The sequence below is a fragment of the Sesamum indicum genome, linkage group LG8 (assembly GCF_000512975.1).
Source record: "Sesamum indicum cultivar Zhongzhi No. 13 linkage group LG8, S_indicum_v1.0, whole genome shotgun sequence".
NCBI classification, from domain to species: Eukaryota; Viridiplantae; Streptophyta; class Magnoliopsida; order Lamiales; family Pedaliaceae; genus Sesamum; species Sesamum indicum.
The window spans coordinates 2109821-2125314 of record NC_026152.1 but is presented as its reverse complement, the minus strand read 5'-3'; the positions used below and the strand labels follow the sequence as shown (position 1 = coordinate 2125314).

Genomic DNA, 15494 nt, shown 5'->3' with positions numbered 1-15494 from the left:
CCCCCCACTTGCGAAAAATTTTCTTAAGAGAGAGAGTATGGGAACTTTAGAGTTTCTTTCTTTTAAGAGAATAAAATATATCTTTATAAGAGGTTTCAGTTAATTTGACGGTAGGTGCTTAAATAACAATTTTACCGTCATTTATGAAAAGTCAAAAAAATGAATGAACCAAAATATCCTCAAGATTTTGCTTTTCTTTTCCAAATTTCTCTATTCCTTTTTTTTTTCCTTGTTTCTTGATTCCCCAATTTCGCAACTCCAATTGTTGCCACTCCTTCATGAAAAACCATTACAACATCCTTAGAACCCATCGCATCATATAAAAGAAGCCACAAGACAACACATCCCATTAAGCCCAGATGCATCCAACGATAAGCATGTAAATAAGCTTTCACAAGCTAAACAGTAGCAACCCAAGATAACATGTTGTTCCTCTTCAATTAAAATACATAGGTAATGCACCATGATACAAGCGCCACCCAAAAAGTTTTACTTTACCTAGGAATCCAGCATACCACAACAACTGCCAACCACCATTTCTTTTAGCCCCAAAACATTCCACTAATTAACCTCTTTGCCGCGTTAACTGGAGCTGGAGTCAGACCTTGTTCGCCAGCCTGGTCAGGCCAGGCTGGACCGTGCGACAAAGAAGGTCTTTCAGATGTACTTCCCGACCCACATGTGAAAGACTCGGAACATGGACTTATCGACATAGTCCCACTAGTAGGTCTCTGCAGTAATATGATTAAACAAAATATTAGGAAAATAAATTAAATAATTAGATTATATATTAGATAAAAATAAATTAATTTAAAACTAATTACCTTCATGCTCTCGAACCAGAATACTGGTGGTCTGGCGTCACCTGCCTCAGACACGACCACGGGTGGGAAAATATGTGACATCCGTAGATTTTTTTACGTAATTGGGAGACTAATTGATAATAATTAAAATTTAAATTTAATTAATAAATAAATTATAGATTGAATTTGGGATATAATAAAATTTGAACGGATTAAATTAGAGTTCGTAATAATATTTGGGGGCAAATTATATTGATTAAGAAAATTAGGAAGGACGTGATGGGTATTTTGAGAAAAATCTAATTAAATAAATAAAATAATAATAATATCATATATATAATATATATTACTAAATAATATATATGTGTAAATGATTTATATATATATTAGTAAATAATATATCTATATATATATAAAAAAGAAAGAGACAAGAAAAGAAAAAGAGAGGAATAATGAATTGGGGGAGGGGTGGGCCATTACCCACCACCCCAATCCCCCATGATAAACATACTTATATGTATTTATATAAACAAACCATCAACACAACTCCGGCAATTTCCTTTCTCTTCTTCAGTTGACGCGCAGCGAGGTAAGAATTTGCATTTTATTTTCATTAATTTATATAATTATATTATTTAATCAATCCTTTTATTAAATTTAGTTTATACTGAGCGATATACTATTTAACCGGAATATTTTATAATTTTACCTATTTAAACTAGTGTCGAATTAAATATCACATTTGATATAAAAATGATATAGTTGGTTAATTAAATTATTAAATTTGTTATATTTAATTATTATTATAGCTAATTTACACAATTCCATCGGAATGATTAACTAAAATATGTAATTCTATGTATTATTGCTTAATTAAATTATATAGTAACGATAAATTGGTAGAAAATTCATAGAAATATCTCGAAAAGTTATATTTAAGAAATATTATGTTATTAAATAGGAAAAATGAGGTTTCCATGGTAATATAATTTACGGATATTATTAAAAATGATAGTTATAAATATATAAGGAGTTTGATTAAATGAATTCTTATGAATTATTTGGTAAATTAAATATATGTTTGAGAAGCTTAGAAAGTGTAGTTATCTAAAATAAAATGGAATAGGGGTTTGGACTTTAATATAAATAGAATATTAAAAGAATGGTAGAAAATGTACGAATATTATATAATATTTTATTTAAAGTTTATGATATTCTATATATATATTGATCATACGTATAATATTCTATTATAGGACGTGACGACAAAGTAGAGGGTTGAGCACTCCCTCGTGAAACCGAAGCATTTTGGGATTTAAGGTAAGTATAGCTAATTGGTTATATAAATAATTATATGTGTAGGATTGTATATATTATATATATATTGGTTTCTTATATTTGATCGTTAACTTGGATTTATATTTATATTGTAGATTGTGTATATTGATTGTTTATATAATTAATTGTGGATTATTTGTTAGATTACCAAAATATCGGTGAAATTGTTATTATGTGTTATGTGATTGTAATGTAGGGACATGCGGGATATGATTATTTGATGACCATATAATTGATTGTTGTATGAAATCAAATTGGGAGTTATTATTGAAGAGGTAATTATTATAAAGAATAGAATAATGATCGTTAATTGAAATAAAATATGATGCTTACCTAGTTGGGAACACAATCAATGGTTTATGATAATGTGATTGATGATGATGTGATATGAAAAATATATGAATTAAGCTAGGTACCATGGCGCGTAGGGTAACAGGGTATTCCGGGCAGCGGGGAATATCCTGTGATGTTAGCTAGACATTGGGGTGGTGTAGGGATACCATGTTTGTTGTAATGTCCTGTGCTGATATTGCTACACAGCTGGAGTACAAGAGTATGGGGATATCACATACAATGGGTATCATGTGCTGTATATGATATGACGATGAGATGATGATGGCCGGCGAAACTATTGACTGATGTACTCCAATTAGAGTAAGTAGGGCCCTTAGCTAATAAACGATAACGTCAAATATTATGTCGTGGATTGATTTACAGTTGTGAGTATGTATTACTGCTTATATCTGATGTTGCTATATGATGAATGACTGTTAGTCGATGTGACTGCATGTACGTGAATCGTTGCCTGTATATATATATAGACTGATTAGCTATACTTATTGAGTAGGCAGCTCATTCCTTGCCACGTACTTTTCAAGGAATAGGTCACACTGACTAGCCACATTGGACTTTGAGCTGTGCCGTCGTCTTTATTAGGTGGGTCAGCCGTGACGTCTGAAGCCAGAGTTTTTGGCTGTTTGGTTGTTAAATATTCTACTCTCTTATCGGGTTGGTGTTTAAAGTTGTGGTACTACTTTTCTTGAGGTTATGCACATGAGTCATCTAGTGAGGGTAAATATAAATATTTGGAGGTATCTATTACCTTTTGTGATATATATTATATTGATAAATTAGAATATATTTTATGGGTTGAAAGAAAATTACTTATAGAATGAGTTCTAATTAAAGAAATGATCAAATATTGATAATTAAATGTAGCGAGTATGGGGTGTTACATATCCCCGCACGACCGCATTGATGCGCTCGTGGAACCGCTTTAATACTTTCACAATAAAAAAATTAGTTCACAAACTTACCTCGCATCATAGAGGCTAATGTACTGGTGCGCTAATGGTAGAGGGATTGATGGTGGTGGTGGAGTAGCCACTGGTGTGGCAGACTGCTGTAACGCATCGTCCACAGCCATACATGTAGCTCCAGATGTACCAACATCATCTGGAGTCTGCGGGACAGGGGACAGTGTGGGTGGTCGAGGGGATGCTTCCCTAATCTGGGAAACATCTCATAGTACTGGTGGAATTAGCGAGCCACGACCATGACCACGCGGTAGAGGCGACGTACCACTAAACATTATCTACACCAATTATATAGAAGTATTTATTGACATTAATATGTTAATAAAAAAGAATATACTAATTTTTTATTATTATGTAAAAATATTAATATTGGAGAAATTGATCTAAATTAATCTTTTGATTATTTACATTATTATGTAAAAATCTTAGTATATATTGTGCGTATTGTTCTAATTTATTTTAAATTTTTTGATTGATATGTAAAAATATTAGTATTTGGGAAATTGGTCTAAATTAATTTTGTGATTGTTTACATTATTATGTAAAAATATCATAAGAATATTGTTGTATTTTAGAAAACACAGAGAGATAAAGTACTATTTTTTTTTATAAGGAGTTTATAACATCGTACTAGGGTTCGTTTGGTTCGTGTGATAGGATTAGATATGATGGAAAATTGAATGATTATTAATCTTATCTTGTATTATATGATGTTTGGTTTGAGATATTGTATGTGGGATATCTCATTTGATAATATAATATGGTGTTTAGTTGAAATGATTATAACGTATGATTAAAGATAAAAATACAGTAAAGGGCATCCATTTTTAAGGTATTTATATTTTTATATTGTAGCTTGTGAAATATTTAAAAACAATTTAAAAAAAACCACTAAATTATTTATTGATATACAATTGCTTAAAATAAAATTAATTTGTGAAATATTTCCTTTTCTTTGTCTACATTTATACAAAGCCGAAGTTGAAAATACATATTCATTTAAGTAATTAACGATAAAAACTCAAATATTTTTTAAATGTCCAAAAAAGAAAGAAGTAATATTTTTACTATATTCTATTATTAAATTATTGTTATTATTATTATTATTTAAATTATTATTTTATTCGTGGATTTTGATCAGAGAAACATGGGAGAAAAGGGGAGGAATAAGCGTATGTTAATAATACTATCTTCCTCGTTGTTTCAGTCGTCCATCTGCAACAAAAGAATCTTGCCTAGAGAATACAGAATTTGTCGAATTTTAATCGGAGAAAGATAGGAGAAAAGGGAAGGAATAATTAATAAGATTTGGCCTGGTATTAATACCGGACTCTAATAATACTAATAAAATATTTAATTAGTCATAATAAATAATTTTTTATCATATTCAATCACACGAATCAAACGGGGCCTTGCTTGCATTTTGCCCACTCATTAAATATAAGGGTAGCTGAGTTTGAGCAGTCCAATCAAACTGATTAAATTAACACATGAAACAAATTATGAAAATTAAATCAAACAATTAATCCAAATGGGCTATTGATTTTTGAATTACACATAAGACATTATCATATCATGGATTGATTCAACGACTTAAATAAAACAATTTTCAGACAGAACTGCACAAAAAAAACTCGAATTTTGTAATAAAAAAATTTATATAATCAATTCAAAATTAAAAACATTTTTTGTCTCACTTTCTTGAATGAAATTAGTAGAGGTTTAGGGAGAGAAAAATTGAATGTGAATTTAATTATGAGGAGGCTTAGGGTTAGTATTATTGAGTGTAGGCTTAATAAATCTTGATTATGAGTAAATTGATTGCTTAGGGCATTCAATTATTAGGGGAAATAAGGACAAAAAAATTAAGTATTATTTGATGTGTAATATCTAAATTAAAGTGAGGAATTTAATTACTTATTAATAAATTATATATATATATATATATAAATTATATACAATAGCAATGATTTTTTAGCCTAATGGTTAAGGTTAAGGCTGAGGTCCCATGAACAAGTTTGAGTCTTCGACACCTGTTTGAGTATTTTGTTGTAAGGGAGTAGTACTCCTTGTTTATTATTGCTCTATTTGTAAGGGAGTAGTACTCCTTATTTACGACTTTACTAGAAATTCTAGGGAGGTAGCTCTCCCCACTGTAATCATTTTGTGAATTTTAATATAGAAGGACTGGGGACTCCGAAAAGCTCCCCCACCTCTAGGTGGTTTTTGTTAAAAAAAAAAAAAAGTTCTTATAATTTGTTACTGTTCATAGTCATATTGATGTGTTGACTAAATCGATATAATTTGTTACTGTTTTCCGTCATATTGATATATTGATTGAACCAATATATCACTAAAAAAAATATGCATATATAATAATAAAACAAATACTCGAGCGATTTTAGACTGATATGGGATCCACAAAATCAGTATAATATCCAAGGTTGTATTTGAACAAAGGAATTTAAATTTCGAATTTGAAATCCATCAATATTCCTTAATTATAATTCAAAATGAAAGTTAAAAGATTTGAAATACTTTTCAATTATAAAATTATCCGAACAAAGCAAAATATTTTATTATTAAAAATTTGAAATTCGTACCTTCAAATCCATAAATAAAAAAAATAATGCAAGATAAATGATGAATAATATATTTTTCTAAAAACTACATTTTAATTGATATTTTTCCAATTTTTTTAAAAATGTTTATATTTCAGATAACGCTTCTATAGTCACGTATTTAATTCAGAGCCCAACTTATAAATTTAATACGAGATTGCATTAAATTGATATATAGTCAAGATCAAATATAATTTGAATTCAAATTTTAAAAAATTAATATCGGATGCACAAAAAAAACCATTTTTTTTAAAAAAAAAAGACAGACAGAAAATATAAAAAAAAAAATAAAATATTAGCCCATATTAATAAATTCCACTATCCATATACTTATTGAAAGAAATAATTATTTCAATTACTATAACCTAATTCTTGTTACTTAAATATTTTTCTAGAGTTAATTATATTTACATCCCTAATTTATATTTTATTACAAAAATCATTCTTATTTTTTGCGTAATTATAAAAACGACGAATGACAACTAAAAAGCAGTGGTAATTTATTTTAAAAATTAAGAATGATCTATTTTGCGTATTTTTTTAAAAAAATAAAAATAATTTATATACGAAATTATAGTTGAGTGGGTGTTAATGTAATTCTCCTGATATTTATATCAAATGTGAGTGTAAAGTTTTTATAAATGATCAAATTATGATAAAATAGAAAGTAAAGGGGAGGGAAGGAAAATAATAAATAATTGTGGGGCCAAAACAACTATACCACATTAAGCCCACCTGTTCTTTTCTTTACATCAGAATGTATGTGTGTGTGGATGTAATAAAGCTGAGCTACACCAAAAACACACACACAGCGCACCCCTCCACCCCTTCTAAGTTTCAACCCCTCCCCGCCGTCTGCTTTGTCCGTTTGCGTTTTGTACTTTGTTTGCGCTGCGTCCCACCTCAGTAAAACGGACAAAGTGTTGACCTCCGGTATTTTTGTAGCTTTTGTCTTGGACTCTTGTGTGATTTTCAGTAGAATATTCTGATTCTTGGCAAGAAAAAGAAAAAAGGGGTTATCTTTGGAATTTCTTTCTTTCTTCCTAGTTGTTTTTTTTGTTCTTTTCTTTTTTGGGTTCTTTAGCGAAGACCCATTTGACTAAGGATGATTTTCAGGGTTTGGAGAAGGAGAAAAGAAGAGAAATCGACACACAGAAAGCAGTGGAGTAGTGTGTGTTGAGGGAAAGGGCAGCAGAGGGGATAAGTGTTTGTGGTGAAGTAAGAAAGTGATGGTGAGAAAGCATGGCTGGCAGCTGCCTGCACACACCTTTCAGGTTTAATTCTTGTAGCTCAGAGTTCACCTTTATCTATCTATTATTAATGTGTAAAAGTTCAGTTTTTGTGTTGGTTTTAGCAAATTGTGAGTAGATTGCTTTATGAGGTTTATGAACTGACACTTGCTCAGGAGTGGGGTAGGTGGGCTGGGGAGGATTGCCATCCCTGTATTCACAATTTCTGACGTTGTGATATTCAGTTGATTTTTGTTGTATCTGGTTTTAGCTTTCACAGCCATGCTCTACCAAATTATATTATTTGGAAGATGTGTGCTTCATAGATAGATCGATAATTTGTACGAGGACTTGGTTCATTTGAGGTTTAGGAGAACTCTTTCTGAGATTTGTGATGAAGTCAGTCAAGTATTTCTTTCTTCCCTTTTGATACTCCACCTTTTTGTTATGCATGCATTTTTTATTAGAACATAAAATTTGTTACGAGCATTTTGTTTACCAAGAAGATCGTTATAATTTGTTTTAAAGATATGTTCTTTTCCTTTATGAACTACTAGCAGAAAGATGTCCAGTCCCTTAGATACCAACATGAGTATAAGAGGTCAGGGGCTCGTTGAAAATTCAGTTTCCAACTCAAGAAAAATCATCTTTCCCTTTGGATCGTTTCAGGGGAACTTGTTGAAATTCCAGATGAGCTGTGAACTGCAAGCTGTATTTAGAACTTTGAAATTGTGCTAAGGGGCTACACTATGAGAGCAACAACTGCACAAATGCTTGCCTGAGAGAAAGTCTGTTTATTGCTTTAGGTGGTATTTGCTTTGATCACAAGAAGTTAAGGAATTAATTAATTCCTTCTAGTCCTATTTTTAGGAGTGAAAAAATAGAATGTCTGCAGAATAAACTAAATTCTAGCTAAGAACCTCGGTGCTTATCCTGTCGGCTATTACCCGAAGCCTGATTATAGGCATAACCCTACATGAATGTTTTCACCATGTGCAGGATATTGATTGCGTGATAATTCGAAATTTACTTGGTCGCCTTATCTTGGGGTCTCTTCGATAGTAACGATACTCTTTGAGATGCCTTTGGATTTCCTATTTCTTGTGTTGTGCTTGAGTCATTTTTGTCATCATTGCGGAAGTTTTATACAATGATCTGTTAATAAATAGAAGTTCCTATTGTGCTCTGTGTTTTAATATCTAAAACAGAGGTTTATGGCACTTTGTTGTGTGGAACACATGCACCGGATGAGTTCTCTACGACAATTGTGTGATATTCATTGTATCTCTTTCTTGCTCTATCTGTGACATATATAATTCTAAAGTTCCACCTCATCTCCTTTGTCTCTGCTCAATGATGGCATTGTGGAAAGGCAGCAAGGAATCCTGCCTGCAAAGCCACTGTACCCTAGCAAAAACTGGGGAGGAAGCTTCATGACACTCCTCCACGACATTTCGTTTCTGATGTCTTTCTCGCTTCCTTTTTCTTTTCTTCATTCATTCCTTTATTTTTCCTTTGTAAGTGGACTAAGATTTTGAAAGCGACAATGAAGCCCAAAAGTTCCATATTTTTTCTGCAAGTCCTGAGAGATTACTTGTTGCTTGAAGCCTTGAACACTGGTCACATTGGATAAATAAAAGTCACAAATAACTAACATATTAACATGATAAACTTGAGCGACTTGTCGATCGATGATGGATTAGTAATTTGAAAATATAATTGGTAGTTTTGTCTCCATTCACTAAATGACTACCTTAATGATATTGGAACTTATTTTCTTCTTTTGATGAGGTTGACAAACAATTCCATCAAACCACCTGAATGGTTGGGACAGTTAGGGCCCAAGAGTATCATCATGAAGGAGCTTGATGATGAATCAACAAATTTTTAGGATTGTAAATAATCTGCCTTGAATTCGTATATCGTGCAAACTTTTGCATTCATAAAACTTTCGAAATCCAAATGCATGATGTCTTATGGCGAGCAAGTTGGGGGTGAAGGAAGGCAATGCCAATGGTTCAAAATGAAGTTCTTGATTTGCGGGTTTCTGATGTTGACACCATCTTCGAGAAACTTAACAAACAAACATTTTTGTTGCAGCATGATTCTAAATCTAGGATTCCTGTTTCAGCCTTTTTGAATAAAAGATTGATGGCTGTTGATGGTTGAAATAATTATAGTTTTCCATTGTGGCATGTGGAGAATATGTGATGTCTTTTTTTCCTTTTCTGTTCCTTCAACCACCTGAAATATTTTGGTCAGGAAGAGTCCCAATCATGCTGGGAGAGCGATTCAGATTATGGAATCATAACTAGGATGAAGGAAAATGGATCATAATAAAAGGGGAATCTAACAGAATTATTAGGAAATGCTAAAAAGGACTAGTAAAATTCAGTAATATTTTCTTTGTCCATTGTCATATATCCTTCTTTCCTTGTTGAAAGCATATCTATTTGAACACTCTCCCCTAAAATACAAAATATCTTACTGTATTTGATTTTAAATCATTGACTTGCCAAAAAGGTAAAGGTGCTTAATATTTTCGACCTTTAGTCCTCATCTTAAAGTCCTTGTCAACTCATATAGGGAGATTAAGTGTGGGCAGAGGGTTGTGGGTTGCCTGGTTTCTACTTTAAGCTTGTAAAGGTAATTGTTTTCTGTAAAATGACTATGACATGGCATAGTTTAAGTTATTGTTTGATTTGATTGAGGATTTGCTTTTTCATACTCTTTTACATGCAAGTTCATTGACCAAACCTTGAATTTTTCTTTTGCAGGTTGTTGCTATTACAGTGTTTTGCTTGTTGGTGGTAGCATTTTATGCTTTCTTTGCTCCTTTCATGGGTGGCCGAATATGGGAGTATGCTCTCATTGGCGTCTATTCCCCTGTGGTATGTGAATTTATCTGCACATATAGCTTATTGAAGTCAATCTTTACCTTATTTGGACGCATATTAGAATAGACAATTCTATTGATGAAAAGACGCTTATGGGCACAACGGAGGCCTTGAATATCAAAACCAAATACCTAGGAAATAAGAAGAAATGAAGAATGAAGTAGCACAGTTAAACTAGCTTTAAGTTAACTGATGGCTTAATAACAGTGAGGTCAATAGTCAATGAAATCAAGAAAGTTTTAGCATTTAGTAGCCTCGTTGCCTATAGTTATCTAGACGGCCTCAATATTTGTTATAACAAGAGTTTGAGTTGAAATCAAATTTCCTTCTTTTGAGGGGCTAGAAGGCAAATATCTTCTAAAATTGTCTTCAGGTATTTGAGCATTCATTTGATATATCTATTGGCTTCATCACTTTGCAGTTGTCAATTCTCTTTCATAGTTTACATTGCATTTGAGAATTTTTATCAAGACTCTGTACATAACTGAAATTTCTGCTTAATGCAAGCTCAAGGATTTCTTCAAATGCAGGCTCTATTGGTTTTCATTCTGTATGTTCGCTGCACTGCAATTAACCCTGCAGATCCTGGTATCATGTCCAAATTTTATCCTGAGTTAAGAAACGAAGCAAGGGAAAAGCACGAATCAATTGCCCACGGCCTGAACAGAAAATTTGATGAAGTTAGCAATGGAAGTCATTCATGCCCATCTTCAGCTTCCCGAAGCTCCTATGCAGGAGCTAATTCTAGCAAGAAAGGTTCAGTTGAGTCTGTAAAATCCCATGCTCAAGTTAACTTCCCAAGAAGGCGTTCCTTTTGCTATTATTTCGTAGGAATTTTCTGTGGAGTCTTCGTACATGAAGATTGTCGGAAACAAGACGAGGCAGCTGAGCAGGAAGGTACAGGGGAAGATGCATTGTATTGCACGCTGTGCAATGCTGAGGTAGGTAATTTCGTTACCATGATCATTTCATTTGCAAAATTAATTGGTCAAATGCTATCAATTGCTTTTAACATCTAAATGATAATAACCTAAATATTGTTGCTCTTTACTTGCCTGCCATGCCCCATAGATAAAGCTTGGAGTTTTCAAATTTTATGTTCTCATTTCTGTTTTAAGTAGGGTATTCAATGCTTCTCTAATACCTTGAGTTAATAATTGGGAAACAGTTATAGTAATCTGATTTGTGATGCACTTGATGACGCCTTTGGATGTTTCATTATATTTAAAAGCCTTGTTACTGTTCCATTTTCTCATTCTTATAGGCCTTCTAAGGCAAAGTTTTCTAACTTGTTTAATACAATGAGGCCTCGCATGTACCTTCTGGTGTTGATTACGACGTCTCTTATCTTTCTTTTATGTTCTTCCTCTGTCTTATGGCTCCTGTGTTGATTACCATATTTACTTGTTCATAGGTTCGCAAGTTCAGCAAACATTGTCGAAGTTGTGACAAGTGTGTTGATGGATTTGATCACCATTGTCGGGTACATCCCATGACATCCATAGATTCTGCCAGTGCATCTTTCCTTCCTGAAATCAATTCGAATAAATTTTACCCATCAAAGAAGCTAACTTAGTTATGTTCACTCTTTATAGTGGCTTAATAACTGCGTGGGCCGGAAAAACTATGTAACGTTTATCTCACTTATGGCTATCAGTTTAGTTTGGGTAAGTTTTGAAGGCAACTAAGCTCTTAGCAACCATAACATTTTACAAGACTGATCTCTCTGCCCTCTCTTTCCCAGCTCGTTGTCGAAGCTGGAGTGGGCATTGGCGTTCTAGTTCGTTGCTTCGTTCATAAGAGCCATATGGAGGCTGAAATAGTTGATAGACTAGGAAATGGTTTCTCTCGTGCTCCGTTCGCGACTGTTGTGGTAATGCCGTTTGGATATACCATATGCATACACGAGTTTACAAACTAAAAGCATGTTTATCCCCTAACATCAATTTCATTTTTGCAGGCTATATGTACAGCAGTGTCTTTGCTGGCCTGTGTACCGTTGGGGGAACTTTTCTTTTTCCACATGATACTAATTAGAAAGGTATGTCCTGAAAGTCTTATTTTGTGTGTTTTTTGTTTTGATAAGTATGTTTACTACTAATTAATCTCTTCTTGTCTGTATTTCTCCCTTTGATAAGTAAAAGAATTATGCTTTTGTCACAAAGTCACTACTATTATTTGCTTTCCTGATGTCCGAGGATAAGACACTATTTCCTAAAGTGGAAATTTTATTTCCATGAGTGCCCTCGTATTTAGGGGGTGTTTGCAATAGTTTTAACTTTTATGGTTGGAATAAGTTGAAGAGAAAGTTGTAAATTTAGGTGAAGTTAAAGTTGGGAGTGCTTGAAAACAAAAGTGGAAAGTGGAGAAAAGTTGAAGTTGGAGTCTTTATTTTGGGGAAAAAGGTTAATATTTATAATTTTATTAATAGCTGCAAAAGTTAGTTGGGAGAAGCTTTGACTTAAATGAGCTTAATTCAGTCATTTTCAAAAGCATAAGCTGTAAATCGAAAACACTTTTTTCAGCTTATTTTTAGCAAAAAGCTGATAAGCTCTTAAGTTGAGCTTTTGCAAACACCGCATTTTGACGTCGCTATTACTAATCCTCAATCCCTACTTTTTGGTTAAATAGTAAGATTACAAAGCTCTCACTTTATTCATCTCATCTATGCATTGTCAAATAGAAGCTTGCATTTTGAGACTGACAGAGCATTGATCAACATAGGAGTACCGTACCAAGTCACGTGAGTCTGTCTGAGTTGGACTATGACTTGACCTCTAATGAGATTTCTTGAACTGTTGAACTCAACAGATTATCTCCAAAAGACAAACTTGGTTTTCTGATTTTGCATATGCATGTAAAAATGCCTTTTGAGTTGTCTGAATTTTCGCTTTCCTATTTGTTGCTTTCTTATGACAGGGCATTACAACGTATGAGTATGTTGTGGCAATGAGGACCATGAGCGAAGCACCAGCAGGAGCATCTGTAGACGAGGAATTGCCGAACATTCTATATTCTCCGTCTGGATCGGCAACAACCGGTTTCAGCGGTGGAAGCTCGTTAGGTCTCCAATATAAAGGAGCATGGTGCACACCTCCGAGGGTGTTTGTAGATTACCAGGTATATACAGCATGCGTCGTCTATTTGTTCCTTCAAGGATTATGTCCTATGAAAAATTGCCTGGTGTATTCATGCCTACTGTCCAATCACCTTTCGGGATTTCCTTTATACTAAAACACACAGAAGCTGGCTCCGCACTTAGATTCACTCCTGATATTACGATGTAGATGTGTCTGTTGAATTCTTACTGATCTAAAGCCTCTCTGCCGATGTGCTAAAATGCAGTTATCAATCTATTACCTTTGCCTTAGTTTTTTGCATAGCCCTATTCCATTGGACAGGGATTTCTCTGATGCTGAAGTTCTCTGAAGCTGCAGATATTTCCGACATTTTACATTCTTCTGCTTAAGTTGTTTGCTCTGCTTTTGAAACTCTGGATATCAGGAAGAAGTTGCACCCCAGTTAGGACCTGGAATGGTCCCGTCTACTGTCGATCCAGATGCAGCCGGATTAGGTGACAAGTGGAACAAGGGACCGAAAAAGGGAGTTCGAATCAGTGCATGGAAGCTTGCTAAACTAGATTCGAATGAGGCAATGAAAGCTGCTGCAAAAGCAAGGGCGTCGTCTTCTGTGTTACGTCCCGTTGATAATCGCCGTTTGCCTGATTCTGAATTAAGTTCCAGCGAGAATGCAAGTGTTAGAAGCAGTATGAGCACTGACACAGGAGGAAACAAAGATGTGAGGAATGAGTTTAGGCTCTCGCCTCTGAGGAACTCTTTTGCTCCCAGTCAAGGTAGCCGGGACGAATATGAAACAGGCACTCAAAGTGTTAGCAGTTTCAGCAGCCCTAGCCATGTTCATGAATCTGTCACACTGAGCCCTCTTCCTCAAGCTCGTGCTTTCAACCCACTTGCTGCTGCTAGTTCAGTACCCGCTCTCGTCCCAGAGCAGCCCCTAACCTCTAGAGTTGCCGTCCCAAGTAAAAACAACCCTGTTTTCCCCAGCTTGTCAGGATTTGATGAAAAGATTATGCAAAGGCACAGCAGCACAGACCCGTTACTGCTCTCTGCTCCTGCTGCTCAGGCAACCTCCTTGATTAGAGACGTCAAAAGGACGTCTGTGGTTTGGGATCAAGAAGCCGGAAGGTACATTTCTGTTCCGGTATCAGCTTCAGAGGCCCGTAAACGACCATCCTTACCACCTCCAGCAGCTGTAACAAATCCTCATTCTGTGACGGGCACCCAAGATAAAAGACCTGCTGTTCCGCCTCAGGAGCCATTGCGGCCCTTAGCAAAGCCTGAAGCCCGGCAGTCTGAGAAGCTAACTTACACCGGGCAATCCATCTTCTTTGGTGGCCCACTTCTAAGCGCTCCCATTAGAGATGGTCTGAAACGGGAGGGGGCTTCAAGCTCAAGAGACGCACAGGATAAACTAGCCATAACTTTGCCACGAGAATCAAGATTTAAGAGGGACTCTGTCTCAAACCAGCTTCCTATCTTCGTTCCAGGGGATTCAGATTCAAATCCTTCACCATTATCTGGTCTGAAGTAAGGCAGCCATCCGAGCCGATTCTTTCAAACCTTCTAGCAATACGGAGCTGAACTTGGAGAAGCTGCAAACTGGAAGAAACCTCTTCAAAGGGAGCTGATCTTGGAACCCCACAGGAACCTCTCTTACAAGGGCAGCTTCTTAGGGCAACTGAGTGGGAGGTTCCAGCGGTTTCTTCGGACTCGAGACTATTTTCTGGCAAGAAAGTTTTTACTCCCAAAATCTCTGGAATTTAGCCATTTTGTTTCTGTCATGTACGTATTTGTAACTGAGATCAATTCACGGCTATTTCCGTTTGGCGGCTCGCTGTGCTCCCACTGTCTGTGAGATTTATACTCATTCTTAGCTATATTTCGGGAGGACTTAATGCTCTAGATTTATGTATATTATTGATCAGCGAAATTTGGATTTGAACGAGCTTAAGCATACTGCATAGTGAACGGGTTACACTTGTTGTCTGATGGATGTGTGATATAGGGCGATCAATGGATAGAACTTGTAATGTGGTTGGCCCTCTTAAGGGTCAGTCCAACGGATTGGACTCACGATCTGTTAGGAGGTCTTGGGTTCAAATTTGAATGGGTGCTTGACTGCAACGAGTGCACGTATTTCCAAAAAAAAAAAGAAAAGAAAATGAAAACTTGCAATGGAATTGAGTAAGTTTGATCAAAACCATCGGACT

The 15494-nt window shown here is 34.8% G+C and overlaps 1 protein-coding gene across 1 annotated transcript; it reads left to right on the top strand.

The window, feature by feature from the left end:
* On the top strand, positions 6840-15271 carry LOC105167436 (probable protein S-acyltransferase 19). The gene is made up of 10 exons (XM_011087152.2): positions 6840-7011; positions 7195-7352; positions 10085-10198; positions 10735-11145; positions 11619-11687; positions 11800-11871; positions 11949-12077; positions 12165-12245; positions 13124-13324; positions 13709-15271. Exons 2-10 carry the CDS (start codon positions 7308-7310, stop codon positions 14813-14815), a joined length of 2229 nt encoding a protein of 742 aa, XP_011085454.1. The 5' UTR covers positions 6840-7011; positions 7195-7307; the 3' UTR covers positions 14816-15271.

What these genes read in the sequence shown, in the direction of transcription:
- LOC105167436 (XM_011087152.2), top strand. Translation starts at nt 7,308, where the DNA reads ATGGTGAGAAAGCATGGCTGGCAGCTGCCTGCACACACCTTTCAG. An exon ending in TGCCTGCACACACCTTTCAG is followed by an intron (nt 7,353 to 10,084) that starts GTTTAATTCTTG and finishes TTTCTTTTGCAG; the next exon opens with GTTGTTGCTATTACAGTGTT. An exon ending in ACATGATACTAATTAGAAAG is followed by an intron (nt 12,246 to 13,123) that starts GTATGTCCTGAA and finishes TTCTTATGACAG; the next exon opens with GGCATTACAACGTATGAGTA.